Source organism: Anomalospiza imberbis, chromosome 5, assembly GCF_031753505.1.
Source record: "Anomalospiza imberbis isolate Cuckoo-Finch-1a 21T00152 chromosome 5, ASM3175350v1, whole genome shotgun sequence".
NCBI lineage: Eukaryota > Metazoa > Chordata > Aves > Passeriformes > Viduidae > Anomalospiza > Anomalospiza imberbis.
Genome location: NC_089685.1, coordinates 963,747 through 983,474, shown reverse-complemented (window position 1 = coordinate 983,474; position 19,728 = coordinate 963,747). Strand labels below are relative to the sequence as shown.

Here is a 19,728-nt window from a genome sequence, read left to right as displayed (position 1 = left end):
GATGGGATAAATCAGGAGATGCTCTAGGGCAGGGCCCTTTTCCCGGGATGGGATGAACCCGGAGATGCTCTAGGGCAGGGCGCTTTCCCGGGATGGGATGAACCCGGAGATGCTCTAGGGCAGGGCCCTTTCCCGGGATGGGATAAAGCAGGAGATGCTCTAGGGCAGGGCGCTTTTCCCGGGATGGGATAAATCAGGAGATGCTCTAGGGCAGGGCCCTTTTCCCGGGATGGGATGAACCCGGAGATGCTCTAGGGCAGGGCCCTTTCCCGGGATGGGATGAACCCGGAGATGCTCTAGGGCAGGGCCCAGGCCAGAGCTGCGGCTGCAGGAATCCCTCAGGGAGGGGAGCGGGCTGTGCTGGGGTGCCCAGCAGGGGCAGGTGAGGGCTGCAGCCCTTACCAGGCCTGCAGGGCGCAGATGGGGTCGATCTCGGTGACGTAGACGATGGAGCCCATGGCCTTCAGGGCAGCACAGCAGCCCTTCCCCACCTGCAACAGGGACAGCGCTCAGGGGGATTCACATCCACGTCTGCTGCACCAAATCCCTGCGTTTGGAGCAACCCCAGCCTCAGGCCTGGCTGAGGGAAGACAGGCACTAAAAACCCCGCTGGCTTTGGCCCCAGGGATTATTTTCCCCCCGAAACGTGCCAAGGTCTGGAATGCACCACAACAGGAGATTCCAATGATCCCAGGGAAAGTTCCAGAGCCTCCTGCAGCCTTTGCTCCACTCAGGAAGCTTTAGGGGTAATTAACCTCGGAGGGTTAATGAGCTTTAACCTTTGCTCAGCACAGGCAGTGCAGGGAATCCAGGTTAAAATGTTCCCAAAAATGTGATTACAGCAGGAAAAACGGACCCGCTCCAGCTGCTGGGACATTAAAAAAATTCCAGTAGAGCACCCACTCCAAGTGGTGTGAACTGGTCCTGAGAAAAACTGGGAAAAGGGGAATATTCCCATGTGGAGAGAGGGTGGGTGAAAGGATAAGTCAAGATTAATTCTCTCTAGACCACACTGGAATGCCCAGAACATCTGCAGGACCTCTGATTTTAGTAAAATCAGATGAAATATAATATCAAAATTATATAAATATGTGTTTTTTCAATATGTGGGCATGCCAATATCCAGATATTAAAGATACGCAGAATATTTAATGCATTTTTTTTAATGCATTAATTTTTTTAAGATTCAGCTTTGGCATCTCTTTAATAATAAAGAAATGAAAAAAACTTTCAGTTTTTGTCAAACTCCAGTGGTTTGGAGGGTCCTGCAGGTGCAGAGCAAAGACCTGAGGGTGGAGGAAGCTGTGCTGATTTTACACAGGGAATTCCCAGTGGGAAAAGGGGGAAAATTGGGAAAATGGAGCCCCTTACCTCCCCATAGCCACAAACCACCACCTGCTTCCCTCCAAACATCATGTCTGTGGTCCTCTTCAGGCTGAGGAAAAAGGAAATAAAACCACAATTAAAGGTCAGAATTCCAGCCCAGCACTAAGAGCTGCTCCAAGGATGGATCCACAGCTGGATCCTGCATCCCTGAAATTCCAGGGGAAGAGAAAACCCCAAAAGCACCTAAAATTTCCCTTTTTCTTTTGGAAGGGTGGGGGTTCTTTTGTTCTTCCAACAAAAGAGGATGGAATTTGGGTTTGGAGCCCTTTTTCTGTTGTTTTTTATCCATCTACCCTTTGTTTTGACACTCCCAAAATACTGAAAATCCTCTACAAAAATACTTTAATCTGAATTTTTATTGTCAACCCCAAGTGTCCCCAAGGAAGAGCCCCAGGAGCAGCAGGGGAGTGGGAACTCCTTGCCAGAATCCCAGAGCTTTTCCCAAATGCAGCTCCCCCTTCATCTGGCTTCCTTCTGCTCCCTCCCTGAGCATGTCCTACATTCCAGGCTATTTTTAGCTCTGGAGTAAATAGGTTAGCAGTGCAGGGAAGGTGAAATTCCCTCCTTTTTCCAGGGAAATTCAGCTAAAACCCACAGCAGCTTTAAGGCACCTCTGCTCTCATCTGCCCTGACCCCGTCTTCAATTCCTGCACCAGGATGAACCCGAATCCCAATTTACCCTTCAAGGTGTTTCCATGGAATCCCAAGGACTTTTTAGGTTGGAAAGAACCTTAAATCCCATCCCATCCCATCCCATCCCAGGCCAGGGACACCTCCCGCTGACCCAGGCTGCTCCAGCCCCCGTGTCCAGCCTGGCCTTGGACGTTCCAGGGATCCAGGGGCAGCCCCAGCTGCTCTGGGAATTCTGTTCCCGTATTTCACCCCTGTCATTATTCCCATGCTCTGTTCCTTGGAAGAGGCTGCTGCACACCCCAAATTTACGGATTGTTCATGGATTGTGCCACAAACGATGTCACAGCAAGGACAAAACCTGTCCCAGCCTCACTCGGCCGTGATGGCATTTGGGGCTGGAGGGACACGGACACCCAATCCCATGAAAAGCAAGGGAATAAAGAGCTGGAGAGAAAAAAGGGATAAAGAGGGGAAGGAGAAAGGGCAGGAATGCTGAGTCACACAGGGGACACAGGCGGATTTTATCCAAGGGGGAGAGGGACAGGACAGGAATTCTGACGTGAACCAGAGACAGGGAAGGATTTTATTCTCCTCTGACACATGAATTGAGCTGAGATGATCCAAATGGCAGCACAGCAGAGCCCTGTGGGATTCCTCCCCGTTCCCTGTGGGAACTCCTCCCCGTTCCCTGTAGGAACTGCTCCCCATTCCCCGTGGGATCCCACTCACCCGTCCAGGATGGACTCCCGGCAGCAGTAGAGGTTGTCGAACTTCTGCTTGGTGACCGAGTCGTTGACGTTCATGGCTGGCACGCAGAGCTTCCCCGCCTTGGAGAGCTGGTACAGCCTGGCATGGGCACGGAACCAGGGATTATCCACAGGGAATCCACCCCTGCACTTGGGGGGGTTTGCGATGGAAAGAGCCTTAAAGATCATCCTGGCCATGGGCAGGGACACTGGACACTGTCCCAGGGTCCAGCCTGGCCTTGGGCACTGCCAGGGATTCAGGGGCAGCCCCAGCTGCTCTGGCAATCCCAGCCCAGCCAGGAATTCCCAATTCCCAAGATCCCATCCATCCCTGCCCTCTGGCAGTGGGAGCCATTCCCTGTGTCCCGTCCCTGCAGGCCTTGTCCCCAGTCCCTCTGCAGCTCTCCTGGAGCCCCTTCAGGCCCTGGAATGTGCTGGAAGCTTTCCCTGGATCTGTCCCTTCTCCAGCATCCCCCTGTTTTCAGCTCTAGGCACAGACTTGACTCCCCTCAGCAGGAAAATCACTAAAAATGAATTTAAACACCTCACTGTGCCTCTTTCAAGAGAGTCTGGAAATCCTGTTCCTGCTCCAGCCCTTGGGAAGGAGAACCTGCCTTTGGAAATCTCTTCTTCCCACCCTGGGATTTCAGATCCTAGAAATATCACCAGTCCTTCTCCTGACCCCACTGGTGCAGAGCTGGAGCCACTTCCCTGTTTCACACCTTTCATTTCCCTGTTCCAGGAGCTGCCTGAACCTCTGGCCAAGCTCTGATGCAGCTCAGAGCTGCAGCCAAGCCTTTCCCCCTGCAAGAACTCTGCAAAAAGTGCTGCTCTCCTCAGTTCCCTGTTTCCTGGCACCTGGGACGGGATGAATTCCACGGAAAAGCTCCTCTGACACCTCCCAACCCCCAGAGCTGCTCCCAGCCCAGCTCTGCTCCTGCCAGGCACTGAGGGATTTCACGCACTCATCTCTGAGGTTCTCCCTTCCCCAAAAAACAACTCAGTTCCTCTTCCCAAATCTCACCACTTCCCACGGATTTAGGGGAGGGCTGTGCTCTTGGCTTCCTCCTCAGCCCCTCCTCTTCCATCTCCCACAGGAGGTGAGAGCCTCTCCTCTCCTCCCACCCCCCACCTGGACAAGCTCCCACCCACAGGAGGGGCTCCTGCTCCTCCCTGGAGCTCAGAGCACTTCCAGGTGTCCTGCTCAGGATTTAAAGCAGTTTCCATGGCAAGCCAGGCCCAGGCTGAGGGAAAAGCAGAGCTCAGGTGCTGGAGGCTCAACACTGAGCTCAGCTCTGGGGACTGGGCTTTGTCCCAAACCTGTGGACCCCGGTGACGCTCTCCTCCACAATGCCCTTGATCTTCTTGAACATGTTGGGGTATTTCTTGTAGATCCAGTGGGTGAGATCCCCCCCATCATCCAGGATCTGGAATAAGAACAGCCACAGAGTCACCTGGGGCCGGGCAGGAAGCCACGGAGCCACTGCTGGAATGAAAACGTTGGAGGTGAGCGAGGAGAGGAACCCTCTGGAAAAATGCCTTGGGAAGGGCAGGCAGGAAAACAACTCGGTCCCAGAAACCTCAGAATTCCAGGGAAAAGAGAGGTCCAAGAGCTTGGCCAGTCCTATGTGTATGGAAACACCTGGAATGGCACCCAGGGAAGGTGCTGGGCTCAGAGGGATCTCCTGAGGAAGAAAAGGCATAAGAAAAGGAAAAAAAAAAGTGGATTTTGCCACGTCCTCCTGCTCCCAGGAGGCCCTGGTGGCCTGGGCAAAGTGGGAAGTGTGAGAACCCTGCTGGATTCCAGGGAAAACAGGGAGCAGATGTCACCTAGGGCAGGGGAAGTGTCCAGGGGCTGCACAGGGTGACAGCACAATGGCCACCATCAGCCTCAGAGTCACCATCATCATCACCATCATCCTCATCCTTGCATATTCCACACACTGATGTCAAAGACTTTTCACTGCATCATCATCATCATCATCATCATCATCCCACTCTTTGCACATTCCCTACACCAAAATCAAAGACTTCTCACTGCATCCTCCTCCTCCTTATCCTCCTCCTCCTCCTCTTTCTATATTCCATACACCGAGGTCAAAGACTTCTCACTTCATCATCACCATCATCATTATCATCTTCATCCTCTTCTTTGCGTGTTCCCTACTCCAAGGCAAGGAATTCCGACTGCATCATGATCCTCATCATCGTCCTCACCATCATCCTCATTCTTGCATATTCCATACACTGATGTCAAAGACTTCTCACTGCATCACCGTCCTCCTTCTCTTTTACCTCCTTGTCTTCCTCCTTCTCCTCCTTGTCCAAGATTTCTCACATCATCATCATCATCATCAATCATCATCCCCTGGCCAGAGGCTGCTCGATCCCTTCCCACGGGATTCTGGAGAGGGTTCAGGGATTCCCTGCTCTCACAGCTCTGTCCTGAGGCCAGGAAAGGGGCCCTGCCCTGAGGCATCTCCCAGATCATCCCCATCCCACAGCAGCCAGGAGTTTAAGGACGTGTCTTGCAGGCATTTGGGGAATTTTGGGTGTCCCAAAATCCCAACGCTAGGTGGAGGCGTCCCCACCCGTTTGCTGCAGCTGGAGCTCGGCGGGGACCGTCCGGAGCCTTCCCAGGAGAAAGGAATGCTCCTGGCACAGAGGTGACATCCCCAGCTCTGTCGGTGGCTCTGTGGAGCCACCACGCTGCCATGCACGGACACAGAGCTCCTTGGGAGCGTTCTGTTCCCTCCTTTTCCGGAGTGTGGGAATTGCCGGAATTTCCGCTGCACCAGGCAGCCGCTGCTCCTCCAGAACGCCGGGAAGCACGGGGTGTCCTCCCTCCAGGAGTCTCCAGGGAATCCATCCCCGGCTCCGTGTCCCATCCACGGGCTGGGAAGGGTTAAGTGGAACTGGGAGCTCTCCTGGGCCAGCCGGGGAGGAATTTGGAATTCAGAATTGGGAACTCCCTGGCTCCCAGGGCTCTTCATTTCACGAATCCCTGTTTAATGGAGGGATGCTTAATGTTTCATCCTCTTCCAAGAGAGAATCCAGCCCTTGGGAGGTTCCCCTTTCCCGGGAGAGCAGGGGATGGAAACCCCACGAAGGAGATCCCTGGAGGGGCTGGGAGGTCACCTTGGTGTGGCACCCCCGGACATCCAACAGCCCATCCCACACTCCTGCAGTTTTCCCAACTTTTTGCAGGTTTGGCCTCGTTCCCATTCTTCCAGGCAGGTTTGGGTTGGGGTTTTTTTTTGGAAAAAAACACTTTATTTGAGATGGAAATAATTTTTCCTAGAGAAAAGCAGCCTTGGCAGGTACCTGGAGCTTCTTTCCAGTTACCAACTCCCTCCCTCAGCCCTTGCATCCAATGTTTTCTCCAGCAGAAAATCCCTGGAGAGGCTCTTCCATGAAGGAAACCTCACAGATTCCGTATTTTCCAGGGGAAAAAAAAAAATCCCTTTTCTGAACCATTCCTGTCCAGAAGGAGCCTTCCCCTGAAGGTCAGAATTCCCAGAGCCACCTCATGTAGGATTCCCAGAATGGAATGGCCATGAACTGGCCCCATGTCCAAGGAACGTGGGGCAATGATGGGAAAAATGAGGGTTGCATGGAATTCCCAGAGCAGCTGGGGCTGCCCCTGGATCCCTGGAATGTCCAGGGCAAGGCTGGATGGGGCTTGGAGCAGCCCGGGACAGTGGGAGGTGTCCCTGTGGAATGGGATGGGATTGAAATCCCTCCTAACCCAAACCATTCCGTAATTCCACGACTTTAAGATCCTTCTCACACCCTGTTCCTCACCCAGCGTCCTATTTCTTATCTCTAAAACCATTTATAATCATTTCTTATCTCTAAAACCACAGATCTCCAAAATCCAGCAAAATCTCTGGGAACAGCTCCAAGATCCTTGTGCTCCCTCCATCATTTCCATGCTCCAGGAGCAGGTCTGGAAACAGTCCCAGGATGAAGAGATCCCAGATAAGCAAAATCCACATTTTCTGGGACGCTGACTTGCTCCAAAAGCGACATTTTGGATGGGAAATGATTCCTCAAAGAGCAGAACAAAGCTGCTCTCAGGTCTAGACTCAGTCTGATACCTCGGGGGTGGATATTTTTGACATTCCTGGTTCTTTTTAAAGGTGACAGTGACTGCAAGGGACAAAAATCCCACCTCAAACGAGCCAATATTGGCAAAAACCCAACTCAGATCCACGTTTCCACCTTTGATCACTTCTCACATTTAGATCAGGAGCTCCAGGGCTCAAAATCTCTGGGGAAATGTGATGAAAACAGCACATCTGACAGCTGAAAGTTATTCTGCTCACCCAATTCCAGGTTCTCTGTTTTCCCTGGAAACAAGGGCAGGATAAAAAGGGAGTCAGGTACCTGAGGTTTGTGTGGTTTAAAGTGTGGAAATCATGGAAAAATCTGGGCTTTGTTCCCAAAAATCACCTCAGCCAAAGGTGAGAATTTAAGGGTGAAAAGGGTGAAAAACTCTTCTCAAAAAATACTGATTTGGAGCCATTTTGAGCAGTTTAAACTGCAGCAAGATGCTCTGAAATCAAACAAAACACCCCAAAAATCTGCATTAACGCAGCTTATTTTGGAAGCACCGAAACCAAACCTCACTTGGTGAGATCCAGGAGATTTTAGTTGGCCTTCCCTTCCCTGTCCAGGTGGGATTTTTCCAGGTGGGAGTTTTCCAGGTGTTTCCCAACTCACCATGTTGGGCTGCCAGCCCTCGACGTTGACGCAGCGGTCGATGCACCACCAGAAATCGTCCTCGGATTCGCCCTTCCAGGCAAACACAGGGAACCCTGGCCCGGGAGGGAGACATGTTAAGGCAGGAAAATCCCTTGGGAATCAGCTCTTGGACACCGATTTATTAATTCATGTGCTATTTGAATAGATTAAATTCAAATTCAATTCAAACTCAGCTTCAGCCAGCAAGACCCACGGTGGGTTTGGCTTCTTCTGGGTGTCCCAGAGCTCGTGGTCAAAGCTGTGGCTTCAGCCAGGTGAATTCCTTGACTTTATCCAGGTAAAATCCTTGGGATTACTCAGGAAAAACCCCTGGAATTATCCAGGAAAAATCCTTGGACTTACTCAGGTAAAACCCCAGGTAAAATCCCTGGCCTTACCCAGGTAAAATCCCTGGCCTTATCCAGATAAAATCTTTCGCCTCATCCAGGTAAAACCGTTGGACTTATCCAGGTAAATCTCATGACTTTGCCAAGTTAAATCCCTGACTATATCCAGGTAAAATCCTTGGCCTTTCCCAGGGAAAATCCTTGGTTTTACCCAGGGAAATTTCCTGGTCTTATCCAGGTAAAACTCTTGGTCTTTTCCAGGTAAAACCCCTGGATTTATCCAGGTAAAATCCCTGGATTTACCCAGGTAAAACCCCTGGATTTATCCAGGTAAAATCCCTGGATTTACCCAGGTAAAACCCCTGGATTTATCCAGGTAAAATCCTTGGCCTTTCCCTGGTAAAAGCCCTGGTCTTACCCGGGTAAAATCCTTGGCTTCACTCAGGTAAAATCCCTGGTCTTATCCAGGTAAATTCTTTGGCCTTTCCCAAGTAAAACCCTTGGTCTTTTCCATGTAAAATCCCTGGCCTTACCCAGGTAAAATCCCTGGCTTTATCCAGATGAAATCCTTGGCCTCATCCAGGTAAAACCCTTGGACTTATCCAGGTAAATCTCATGACTTTGCCAAGTTAAATCCCTGACTGTATCCAGGTAAAATCCCTGGTCTTACCCACGTAAAACCCCAGGATTTATCCAGGTAAATCCTTGGAATTACCCAGGTAAAACCCTTGGATCTACCCAGGTAAAATCCCTGGTCTTATCCAGGTGAAACTCTTGGTCTCTTCCATGTAAAATCCCTAGTTTTGCCCAGGTAAAATCCCCGTCATTACCCAGGTAAAATCCCTGGATTTATCCAGGTAAAATCCTTGGCCTCACCCAGGTAAAACCCTTGGATTTACCCAGGTAAAATCCCTGGTTTTATCCCGGTAAAACCCTTGGCCTTACCCAGGTGAAATCCCTGGTTTTATCCCGGTAAAACCCTTGGCCTTACCCAGGTAAAATCCCTGGATTTATCCAGGTGAAACCCTTGGGTCTTTTTACGTGTAAAATCCCTGGCTGTATCCAGGTTAAAACCTGCCCTGTGAATTACATTCCCCCAAATTCTCTCTTCCACCCAAGTCATGCCCCAAATTATAGAATTTAAACCCAATTTAGCTTCGTTTCTCTGAGCAAAACAGCTTCCAGCTTCAGCTCAGAAATGACATTTTTACCAAGGGTTTTACCTGGGCAAGACCAAGGGTTTTCCCTGGATAAATCCAGGGGTTTTACCCGAGTAAGGCCAGGGGTTTTACCTAAATAAGTATGAAAAAAGCCCCAAAACATTCCAAGAGCTCCAGAGCTTTGGAAAGGGGTGATTTTGTGCTGTAGGTTTATTCTAAATTGAAGAGAATGCAGGGAAAAAACCTCCAAGGGGTGATAAATGGCCTAAAAACAATGGGGCAGCAAAAATTCCCTATAAAATGCAGGAGGAATTCCTTATAAAATGCAGCAGGAATTCCCTATAAAATCCAGGAATTCTCTATAAAATGCAGGAATTCCCTGTAAAATCTAAGGGGAATTCCTTATAAAATCCAGGAGAAATTCCCTATAAGATGAAGAACAAATTCCCTGTAAAATCCAGGAATTCACTATAAAATCCAGAAGAAATTCCTTATAAAATCCAGGAGGAATTACCTATAAAATGAAGAACGAATTCCCTATAAAATCTAGGAGAAAATCCCTATAAAATCCAAGGGGAATTCTCTATAAAATCCAGGAATTCTCTATAAAATCCAGGAAACTTCTATAAAATCCAGGAAATTTCTATAAAATCCAGGAGGAATTCCCTATAAAATGCAGGAATTTCCTACAAAATGCAGGAGGAATTCCCTATAAATGCAGGAGGAATTCCCTATAAATGCAGGAGGAAATCTCTATAAAATACAGGAGGAATTCTCTATAAAAAGCAGGAGGAATTCCCTATAAAATGCCGAAGAAATTCCCTATAAAATGCAGGAGGAATTCCCCATAAAATGCAGGAGGAATTCCCTATAAATGCAGGAGGAATTCCAAATTCTCTATAACATGGAAGAGGAAGTCACTATAAAAAGCAGGAGGAATTCCCTAAAAATGCAGGAGGAAGTCACTATAAAAAGCAGGAGGAATTCCCTATAAATGCAGGAGGAATTCTCTATAAAATCCAGAAGAAATTCTCTATAATTGCAGGAGAAATTCCCCATAAGATGAAGAAGGAATTCTCTATAAAACCCAGGAGAAATTCCCTATAAAATCCAGGAATTTTCTATAACATGCAGAAGAAATTCCCCATAAAATGCAGGAGGAATTCCCTATAAATGCAGGCGAAATTCTGTATAAAATGCAGGAGGAATTCTCTATAAAACGCAGGAGGAATTCCCCGTAAAACGCAGGAGGAATTCCCCATAAATGCAGGAGGAATTCCCCATAAAAAGCAGGAATTCCCCATAAAATCAGGACCAGGGAATGCAGCTCCTACCGCTCTCGGCCAGGGCAGCAGCCACCTCGTTGAGGGTGGAGTAGATGTTGCAGGCGGCCCATCGGCACTGAGCTCCCAGCGCTCCCAGCGTCTCCATCAGCACCTGCGCCAAAAACACCGGGAAAATCAGCAAAATCCCAGGTTCATCTGCAAAACCACCAGGGGAATCAGCAAAATCGGGCTTGGTTTGCAAAAAACACGAAGAAAATCAGTAAAATCGGGATGGGTTTGCAAAAAACACCATGAAATTCAGCAAAATCAGGGTTGGATGGCAAAAAACACCATGAAAATCGGCAAAATTGGGGTTGGATGGCAAAAAACATCACAAAAATCAGTAAAATTGGGGTTGGATGGCAAAAAACCTCACAAAAATCAGTAAAATTGGGGGTTTATCTGCAAGAACACCAGGAAAATCAGCAAAATTGGGGGTTTATCTGCAAAAACACTGGGAAAACCAGCATCCACGTTTGGGGTCAGTTCAGGGGATGAGCAGTGGGAATGCCGTGTTTGGGGTCAGTTTAGGGGATGAGCAGTGGGAATGCCGTGTTTGGGGTCAGTTTTAGGGGATGAGCAGTGGGAATGCTGTGTTTGGGGTCAGTTTTAGGGGATGAGCAGTGGGAATGCCGTGTTTGGGGTCAGTTTTAGGGGATGAGCAGTGGGAATGCCGTGTTTGGGGTCAGTTTTAGGGGATGAGCAGTGGGAACGCCGTGTTTGGGGTCAGTTTAGGGGATGAGCAATGGGAATGCCATGTTTGGGGTCAGTTTTAGGGGATGAGCAGTGGGAATGCCATGTTTGGGGTCAGTTTAGGGGATGAGCAATGGGAACGCCGTGTTTGGGGTCATTTTTAGGGGATGAGCAGTGGGAATGCCGTGTTTGGGGTCAGTTTTAGGGGATGAGCAGTGGGAATGCTGTGTTTGGGGTCAGTTTTAGGGGATGAGCAGTGGGAATGCCGTGTTTGGGGTCAGTTTTAGGGGATGAGCAGTGGGAATGCCGTGTTTGGGGTCAGTTTTAGGGGATGAGCAATGGGAATGCCGTGTTTGGGGTCATTTTTAGGGGATGAGCAGTGGGAATGCCGTGTTTGGGGTCAGTTTAGGGGATGAGCAGTGGGAATGCCGTGTTTGGGGTCAGTTTTAGGGGATGAGCAACGGGAATGCCGTGTTTGGGATCAGTTTTAGGGGATGAGCAGTGGGAATGCCATGTTTGGGGTCAGTTTTAGGGGATGAGCAGTGGGAATGCCGTGTTTGGGGTCAGTTTAGGGGATGAGCAGTGGGAATGCCTCGTTTGGGGTCAGTTTTAGGGGATGAGCAGTGGGAATGCCGTGTTTGGGGTCAGTTTAGGGGATGAGCAGTGGGAATGCCGTGTTTGGGGTCAGTTTTAGGGGATGAGCAGTGGGAATGCCATGTTTGGGGTCAGTTTTAGGGGATGAGCAGTGGGAATGCCGTGTTTGGGGTCAGTTTTAGGGGATGAGCAATGGGAATGCCGTGTTTGGGGTCAGTTTTAGGGGATGAGCAGTGGGAATGCCGTGTTTGGGGTCAGTTTTAGGGGATGAGCAGTGGGAATGCCGTGTTTGGGGTCAGTTTAGGGGATGAGCAGTGGGAATGCCCCGTTTGGGGTCTGTTTTAGGGGATGAGCAGTGGGAATGCCCCGTTTGGGGTCAGTTTCAGGGGATGAGCAGTGGGAATGCCCCGTTTGGGGTCAGTTTAGGGGATGAGCAATGGGAATGCTGTGTTTGGGGTCAGTTTTAGGGGATGAGCAGTGGGAATGCCCCGTTTGGGGTCAGTCTTAGGGGATGAGCAGTGGGAATGCCCCATTTGGGGTCGTTTTAGGGGATGAGCAGTGGGAATGCCGTGTTTGGGGTCAGTTTTTGGGGATGAGCAGTGGGAATGCCCCGTTTGGGGTCAGTCTTAGGGATGAGCAGTGGGAATGCCCCGTTTGGGGTCAGTTTTAGGGGATGAGCAATGGGAACGCCGTGTTTGGGGTCAGTTTCAGGGGATGAGCAATGGGAACGCCGTGTTTGGGGTCAGTTTAGGGGATGAGCAATGGGAACGCCGTGTTTGGGGTCAGTTTTAGGGGATGAGCAGTGGGAATGCCCCGTTTGGGGTCAGTTTAGGGGATGAGCAATGGGAATGCCCCGTTTGGGGTCAGTTTAGGGGATGAGCAGTGGGAATGCCCTGTTTGGGTTTGGGGCTGTCCTCTCACCGCCGTCTGTGCCGTGATGTGAGTGCAGCCCACGATCTTGGCCCCGGCCAGGGGCTTCTCCCCCTGAGCTCTCTTCCTCAGAGCCATCAGCGCCGGCATCTCTGCAAGGAAATGGGAAAAGGAAAATGGGGATGGGGTGGGAAGAGCTCAGGAGGAACAGCCCCCCCCTGCCTGGCGTTCCCATAAACTCACAGAGCTTCAAAACAGCCAAACCCCAAATACCTCAAAATGACCCCAAATCCCTCTGGACTTTTCCCTATTTTGTTCAAATTTTTGCCTCCAGTTGAGGCTGCAGGAAAATCTGCTTTGGGCTGAGGATTTGGGATTTGCTGATTTGCTCCACCTCTCCAATATCCAAACCCTTCCTGGCCTTTGCTATTTTTTTTTTCTTGGAGGTAATCCAGCTACACCGAAACTGTGATGTTTATGGGATGGATTCCATCTTTTCTACTGATTTAACAAAATAACTCCGACCATAGAATAGTCCTTTAATAGTTGGTTGGAACCACACAGCTCAACCCTGTAACTCCTTTCCCAACCCCTAAAACCCCACAGAAGCTTTCCCATCCCCAAAACCCCACAGAAGCTTTCCCATCCCCAAAACCCCACAGAAGCTTTCCCATCCCCAAAACCCCACAGAAGCTTTCCCAACCCCAAAACCCCACAGCTTTCCCAACCCCCAAGACCCCACAGAAGCTTTCCCGTCCCAACAGGAAGGAGGTCAGGAAGCCAGCAGCACCCTGAGACTCATCAGGAGGGATCTGGGGGAAGGAAGAGCCCAGAGGAGCAGGAGGAAGGATCCCCCTTACCCTGCTCGGCGATCTCGATCTCGCGGCGCCCGAACTCGGCCTGTTTGATGTTCTTCACGCAGAAATCGCTGCTGCCCTTGGAGTTCTTCTGCTGCTTGTCCCTTGGGGAGGTCTCATCGTCGGAGCTGTCCGTGTACGAGGCAGCTGCAGGGAGCAGAGGAGGTCAGGAACGGGGTGAAACATTCCTAAAGTCCCCAGCACCCACAGGGAAGCACGTGGGTGCCCCACGGAGGGTGTCCGTGGATGTTCTTCCATCCCAGCTCCTTCCATCCCCAGCTGGGATCTCTCCTTCTCCTCACAAGGAAAATTTTCCCAGCTGGATTTACCTGGGATGAATTATTAATTCTCATCAATCTCCACTTCAGCACCACAGCAGAGATTATGGGATTGAGCACTGCCTGGCTCCCACACGGGCTCATCTCCACGGCCTTCTCCCACCTCTCTTCCCCCAAGGTTCTCCCACCCACCTCTTCCCCCAGGGTTCTCCCACCTCTCTTTCCACAAATGTTCTCCCACCTCTCTTCCCCAATTTTCCCAACTCTCTTCCCCAAAGTTCTCCCACCTCTTTTCCCCAAGGTTCTCCCACCTCTCTTTGCAAATGTTCTCCCACCACTCTTCCCAAAATTCAGACCTCCACAGCTCCAAGACATCCCACAAAATGCCTGCTGAGGATTAGAGCACTTCCAAGCCCAGTAGGAATTGTAATTTCAGACCCTATTTCATCCCAAACAGTCACGGGGAGGGTGTGAGTTGATGATTATCCCGTTACTGTGGGATTCCCAATCCTTGGATTTGCTCCATTTTGGTGCTCCTCCATAGTGACGATGAGCTGCTGGCTGGGAGGCTCACGTGGGATGGTTGGAAGGAACTTCTCCATCGGGAGGATAACACAAGCCTGGCTCCCCATCCTCAAGGGATTTCAGGAATTGTTTGAAAAGCCGGGGATCACCGGATCCTCTCCTGAGCCCCACGGGATGGGGTTAAGGCTCTGCCTTAAGAGGGGGTGTGGATGTGCTGAATTCATTCCAGGAGCTGTCAATAATTGTCTTCCTTCCTTATTAGTGTCCTCCAAACCTTTGATTATGGAATTAGACCATGGCAGACACATGGAAGAGCCCTTCATGGAGTTAGAAATCCCCTTTCCTGTTTGATTCCTAAAATCCCATGTACTTAAATAAAATCACATCCATTTTTGATTTGAGTCACCATGGATCAACCGCCACTTTGGATCAGCAAAGGAGACCTTTGTGCCACGTTTTCTGGAATTTGGATTTTGGATTGTGCCACATTTTTGGATTCTCTGGAATCTGCCCTCACTGTGGGAAACCAAACCTCTTCTTCCATCTTCCAGGACTGGCACCAGCAGCCAAAGCAATGCAATGAGCTCCAAACCCCAGCTCCTCTTTCCTCTCCAGGTGACCCTTCCAGGACCCAACTGGCCACTCCCTCATTCCTTAAGGAGTTGTTCTGCTCCAAGTCCTTCCTCTCCAGGTGACCCTTCCAGGACCCAACTGGCAACTCCCTCATTCCTTAAGGAGTTGTTCTGCTCGAAGTCCTTCCTCTCCATGTGACCCTTCCAGGACCCAACTGGCCATTCCTTCATTCCTCATGGAATTGTTCTGCTCCAAGTCCTTCCTCTCCAGGTGACCCTTCCAGGACCCAACTGGCCATTCCCTCATTCCTTAAGGAGTTGTTCTGCTCCATGTCCTTCCTCTCCAGCTCATGTGGTGCTTGTAAAGTGAACCTGAGGCAGGGCATCCAACAATTTGCTCCATCCCAGAGGAATTCCGTGGTGGAACAGCTCCATCCATGTTGGCCCTGGTGGAGCTGGCCAATATTTTGGATCGCCGAGAATGATGGACACAGTGATGGATAGTCCTCCTTCCACATCTCCACAGGCCTCTGGAACCCACAGGAGCTGCTCCAGCCACCGGTCAGGATTCCCAGTTTCCACCCCAAATCTGCACCAGGGGAATGGGGCAAGCAGGAAGGGGGGAGGTTCTCGCAGTGCTGATCCCACCAGCATTCCCGGAGAGCTGCGGCATTCCAGCGGTATCCAGACCTCGAGTGGGGATGGATTCCAACAGCCCCTTCATTTATTCAGAGTAAATCAAACAATCTTCTACCCTGATCAGCTACAGTGACATTTCCACACCAAAAACCCCAAAAAAAGGTGTTACACTGGCCACGGGGTTGTGTTTCCTGCAGGACCCAGCAAACTCCACGCTTTCCCTCCTGGCTCACAGGAAGGGTTTCAGGATTCCAAGGAAAAAGCTCAGCCTGGGTGCCATGGGTGTGCCAGGCTCCCGCAGAGCTGCCCAGCTCCCAATCCCAGGGAATTAGGAGGGAATTAGGCATTGCAGGAATTTCTCCCCATCTTGGGCAGGGGGTGAAGGGCGAGTCCCACCTTGCCAACAACCCCCGAGGGTAGCGGGGCTCCCGCTCTGCTCCCAATCCCACAGCAGATCCCGAGGGACCAGGAGCCCGGATTAACCACAAAGGGCACCTTATATAAAACCAAGCTCTACATCAAGGGCTCCAGGAGGAAGGATTAATTAGTTGGAGGAGGATTAGTTCCTTGAAGAGAGTTAATCGGTGTAGAGGTTGATTTAAAACCAGGGAGTTTTGGTTCTGGGGGTTAAAAGTAATTTTTTTTGAACAAAAAAAATCCTGCCTGGAGTCACCAGATTTTCATAGGCAGGAGGTTTGATGCTATTAAATAAATCTAAAATATAGAAGTGTACATATAATTATGGTAATTAAATGAATGCTGTTAGTTAATATAACAGCAAACCAAATCTCTAAAAGTCAATTTTGCCTTTGCTTTTCTGTAAAATGAAAAAACAAGGACTGAAAGGAAAGGATTCCTGTCATTAATTGATGGGACAGTTTCCTAAAAATATTCTCCAAAGTTGATTAATGAAACTTCCTCCCTGGGCTTGGTATTCTGTGAGCTACGGAAACTGAAACATAAATTGGATTATTTGTGTTGCGTGCTTGTATCTCCGTCCAGAGAGGTTGAGGTTTCCACATCCCTGGAAGTGTCCAAGGTTGGAGAAGGCTTGGAGCAGCCTGGGACAGTGGGAGGTGACCCTGCCCATGGCAGGGGTGGCACTGGTGGACTTTGAGGTCCCTTCCCACCCAAACCATTCCAGGATTCCATGATTTCCATTATCAATGTATTACTTGCAGATTATTGGGCTCCATGATCCATGTGGGTCCTTCCCAGCTCAGGATATTCCACACTTCCATGGTTTCCAAGAGAACAACATAAAAGCAGCAGGTCTCAGGAGACCTCCATCCATGTCCTGCCCCAGCAAAGCCCAGGTCACAGCCTAAACTCAGCCAAGTCTGGCTTTGCTGATGTTTGAGGTGAGGGTCCCCTCATGGCTGCCTAAATTGGCATCACTAAGGGCAAAAAAGGGGCAGCCTGAGCCCGTTACAGACCCCAAATAAGGACAAAAGTGGTTTATTCCCTCTAAAACCTTCCAAAAATATGAAACAGCACCAGGATAAAGTCAGCAGCCTGGAATTCCAGATATTCCTGTCCTAATTCCACCCTCAGAATGTGCCCGTGGTGGGTAGCTCACAATGTTGAGCACTTGGGTCATCCAGGCTGGGCTGACCTAAAAAAATCCATCCATTCCTCCATCCCTCCCTCCATCCATCCATCCATCCATCCATCCATCCATCCATCCATCCATCATCCATCCATCATCCATCCCTCTGCCACTGTGGGAACTTAAGTCCTCCATCAGGAATGCCAGTCTTGCTCCTTTCATTAGCAGGAAATTGAACATTTCCATGAGATAATTAACTGCAATTCTGATGTTAATTGCAAGGAGAGGAGGAGAATTCCCCAAAGTTGCTCCAAGTCCTTCCAGCTGTGACTTGGGAGTGAACATGGTGACACCAGCCAGGATAAGCAGACTCAGAGCCTGCAAAAATAATCCAAAAATATTCCCAGGTGCTCCAGGATCAGATGGAGTTGTGGATTCCAAACAGCCTGGGCTGATGTGCCTCTGGAGAAAACGTGGCATGAGCATTCCTGAATTGCTCCCTTTTCCATGGGAATGCAGTCAGTGCCCACAGGATGGGTCACCCAGGTGGTGCCCAACCTTTGGGGGGCTCATCCCAACCTCTGGAAGAGACTTTGGAGGTTGCTCCAAGCCTGCGACGTGGCACGAAGGAAGCAGCAAGCTGGGAGCTGGGAAAGGAGACAAGGAACAGTCGGCATTCCCACAAAAACCGGGATGAAGCCATGGGACTGTGGTGTCCAGGATCAGATCAGAACCTCCATCTTCTGGAGATGAGCACCTCTGCCAGGAGCTGAGTGACCAGATAGCCACAGCTTTTCCAGCTCTGCTTTTCCAAACCTGCTGAGGAATGCCAAGAGCTCCAGCTTTTCTCCGACATCCTCGGCATCGTGGGAAGGAGTGGAGAAACACCAAGGAGAGTTCCTAGTGAGGAGGACTTCTGCCCACCAGCCAGGTCTGTGTGCAGCCACCAGCCATGAGCCATCAGGAGCAGCTGGAGCTGGAGTTTCCTGAGGTTTTCCACAGTGGACAGAGCTGAATCAGAGCTTTGAACCTCTCAGGCCGGGCTGGATGAGGCTTGGAGCAACGTGGACTAGTGGAGGGTGTCCTTGACCACAGCGGGGGGTGGAATGAGATGAGCTCTAAGGTCTCTGGAACCACCCAGATTCTCCCCAAATACACCGTGAGCTATCAGGTATCCCAAGAATCCACCCAGCAAGATTCCAGCAGGAGCTTCCTTCCCCTTCCAAGAGCCCTTCAAAGTCCCCAAAGACTCCAACCTCATGTGCAACAAACCTACAGTGGGATCCCCGTGGATTTGTGACGGTCAAGCAGGAATAAAGCATGGAAACGTTTTTCCTGGGAGGAACAGGACAGGGAGGAGAGGAGAGAATGGAAGGGAAGGCAGCAGCAGCTGCACACTGGGGTTATAAGGAGAGAGCAGAAGAACACCAGAATAATTTAATTTTCCATCCAGCTATACAGGACAAGGAGGGAAAAAAGCAAAACCCTATTTCCATGCCTTCCCTCTGACCCCAGAGCAGGTGTGGGAGATGCCTGGACACACCTGAGCTGTAGCTGTCTGTCGAGGACTGCGAGATGGAGCGGGACAGTGACCGGCGGCCGATCTTGGTCGGGCGCTTGTTGAACTCCTGCTTTTGGTCAGCAAACTGGATCTGTGGAAAGAAATCAGGGATTTTCTGTAAAAAACCCAACAGAACAATCCCAAGAACCCAAAGCCTTGAGCAGACACCGGCACCATCTCAGTCATGGCCCGGAGCACAGTTCCTCTTATTTAACGGGGACTGGATATGGTAACTTGCCCATTTTGTTTAATTTCAGTCCTTCCAGCCAAGATTAGAGATGTCACTCCAGGCTGTTGAATTTTGGGAGCACAGATGGCTGGAGAACACAGGTTTTTAGGAGTACACAACAGAACAACACCGGATCAGGAACACCCATGGGAAGGGCAAATCCACACCAAACTCAAGTTACAGCCAGTGCTGTGCCGGGATTAACGCCCTGATCCCGGCGGACGGGGGCTTTGCACACACACCAGGGTTTATGTTCCTCCTCTAAGAAGCTGCTGGCCTGAAATAACTTCCCTTTTTTTGTCCTTTTTCTTCCCTTAATTTAGAACAAATCCCTCCACGGCTGAGCAGCTCCATCGCAGGAGGAAGCTATTGGCGTGAAGCGGAGCTGGAGACACACAGGGATTCTAACAAAGGGGGAATAATTTGGGTTAAATTCACATTTTCCTTTCCCACATCACCTCTTCAAGGACATCGAACACAACTTTTCACACAACGCAATGATCTTGGCAATTCAGAGCTCCCTGAGCCCTCACACATCCGAAACCAAGTAAACGACGAAGCAAAAGAGGTCCTGAACCGAATCAGGCAGAATTAGAGGCAGACTTAAATAAACCCTTTAAGGTTTAAACCCCTTAAACACGGCCACAAGCTGGGCTCAGCTTTAGCTGAGACAGCCAGGAGGTGGAAGGAAGAACCAGGAAAGGGAAAATCGGGAAGTGGCCAGGTCAAGGCTCAGACCTGCTTTCATCTTGCGTTGGCTGAGGTCCTTTGGGTTTAATCCTTTAGGGAATAGAGAGAGCGGGCAAAAAGGGAATTTCACAGAGTCCCGGAATCGTAGGGGCTGGAAGGGACCTTAAGGATCACCCAGTTCCACAGGACACCTTCCCCTACCCCAGGCTGCTCCAATCCCTCCCAAACCCACAAGAGCCATGTTCCAGCCGAGGAGGGAAGATGGGAATGTTCCAAATGGGATGAAAAGAGAGATTTGGCTCCAGGCTGAGCTCGGTCAGCTCCCACC

The 19,728-nt window shown here is 50.2% G+C and overlaps 1 protein-coding gene across 4 annotated transcripts in view; it reads right to left on the bottom strand.

The window, feature by feature from the left end:
- The window catches only part of AHCYL2 (adenosylhomocysteinase like 2), a 63,976-nt gene that overhangs the window by 8,384 nt on the left and 35,864 nt on the right, over positions 1 to 19,728 (bottom strand). For all 4 annotated transcript variants that reach the window (XM_068189317.1, XM_068189318.1, XM_068189319.1 and 1 more), the window contains exons 2-10: positions 18,464 to 18,572; positions 13,361 to 13,504; positions 12,552 to 12,652; positions 10,353 to 10,455; positions 7,491 to 7,585; positions 4,086 to 4,192; positions 2,749 to 2,865; positions 1,372 to 1,435; positions 403 to 491 (exon numbers count right to left, since the gene is read on the bottom strand). In XM_068189317.1, coding sequence (XP_068045418.1) covers positions 403 to 491; positions 1,372 to 1,435; positions 2,749 to 2,865; positions 4,086 to 4,192; positions 7,491 to 7,585; positions 10,353 to 10,455; positions 12,552 to 12,652; positions 13,361 to 13,504; positions 18,464 to 18,572 — 929 coding nt within the window. The remainder of the gene's footprint in view (positions 1 to 402; positions 492 to 1,371; positions 1,436 to 2,748; positions 2,866 to 4,085; positions 4,193 to 7,490; positions 7,586 to 10,352; positions 10,456 to 12,551; positions 12,653 to 13,360; positions 13,505 to 18,463; positions 18,573 to 19,728) is intronic.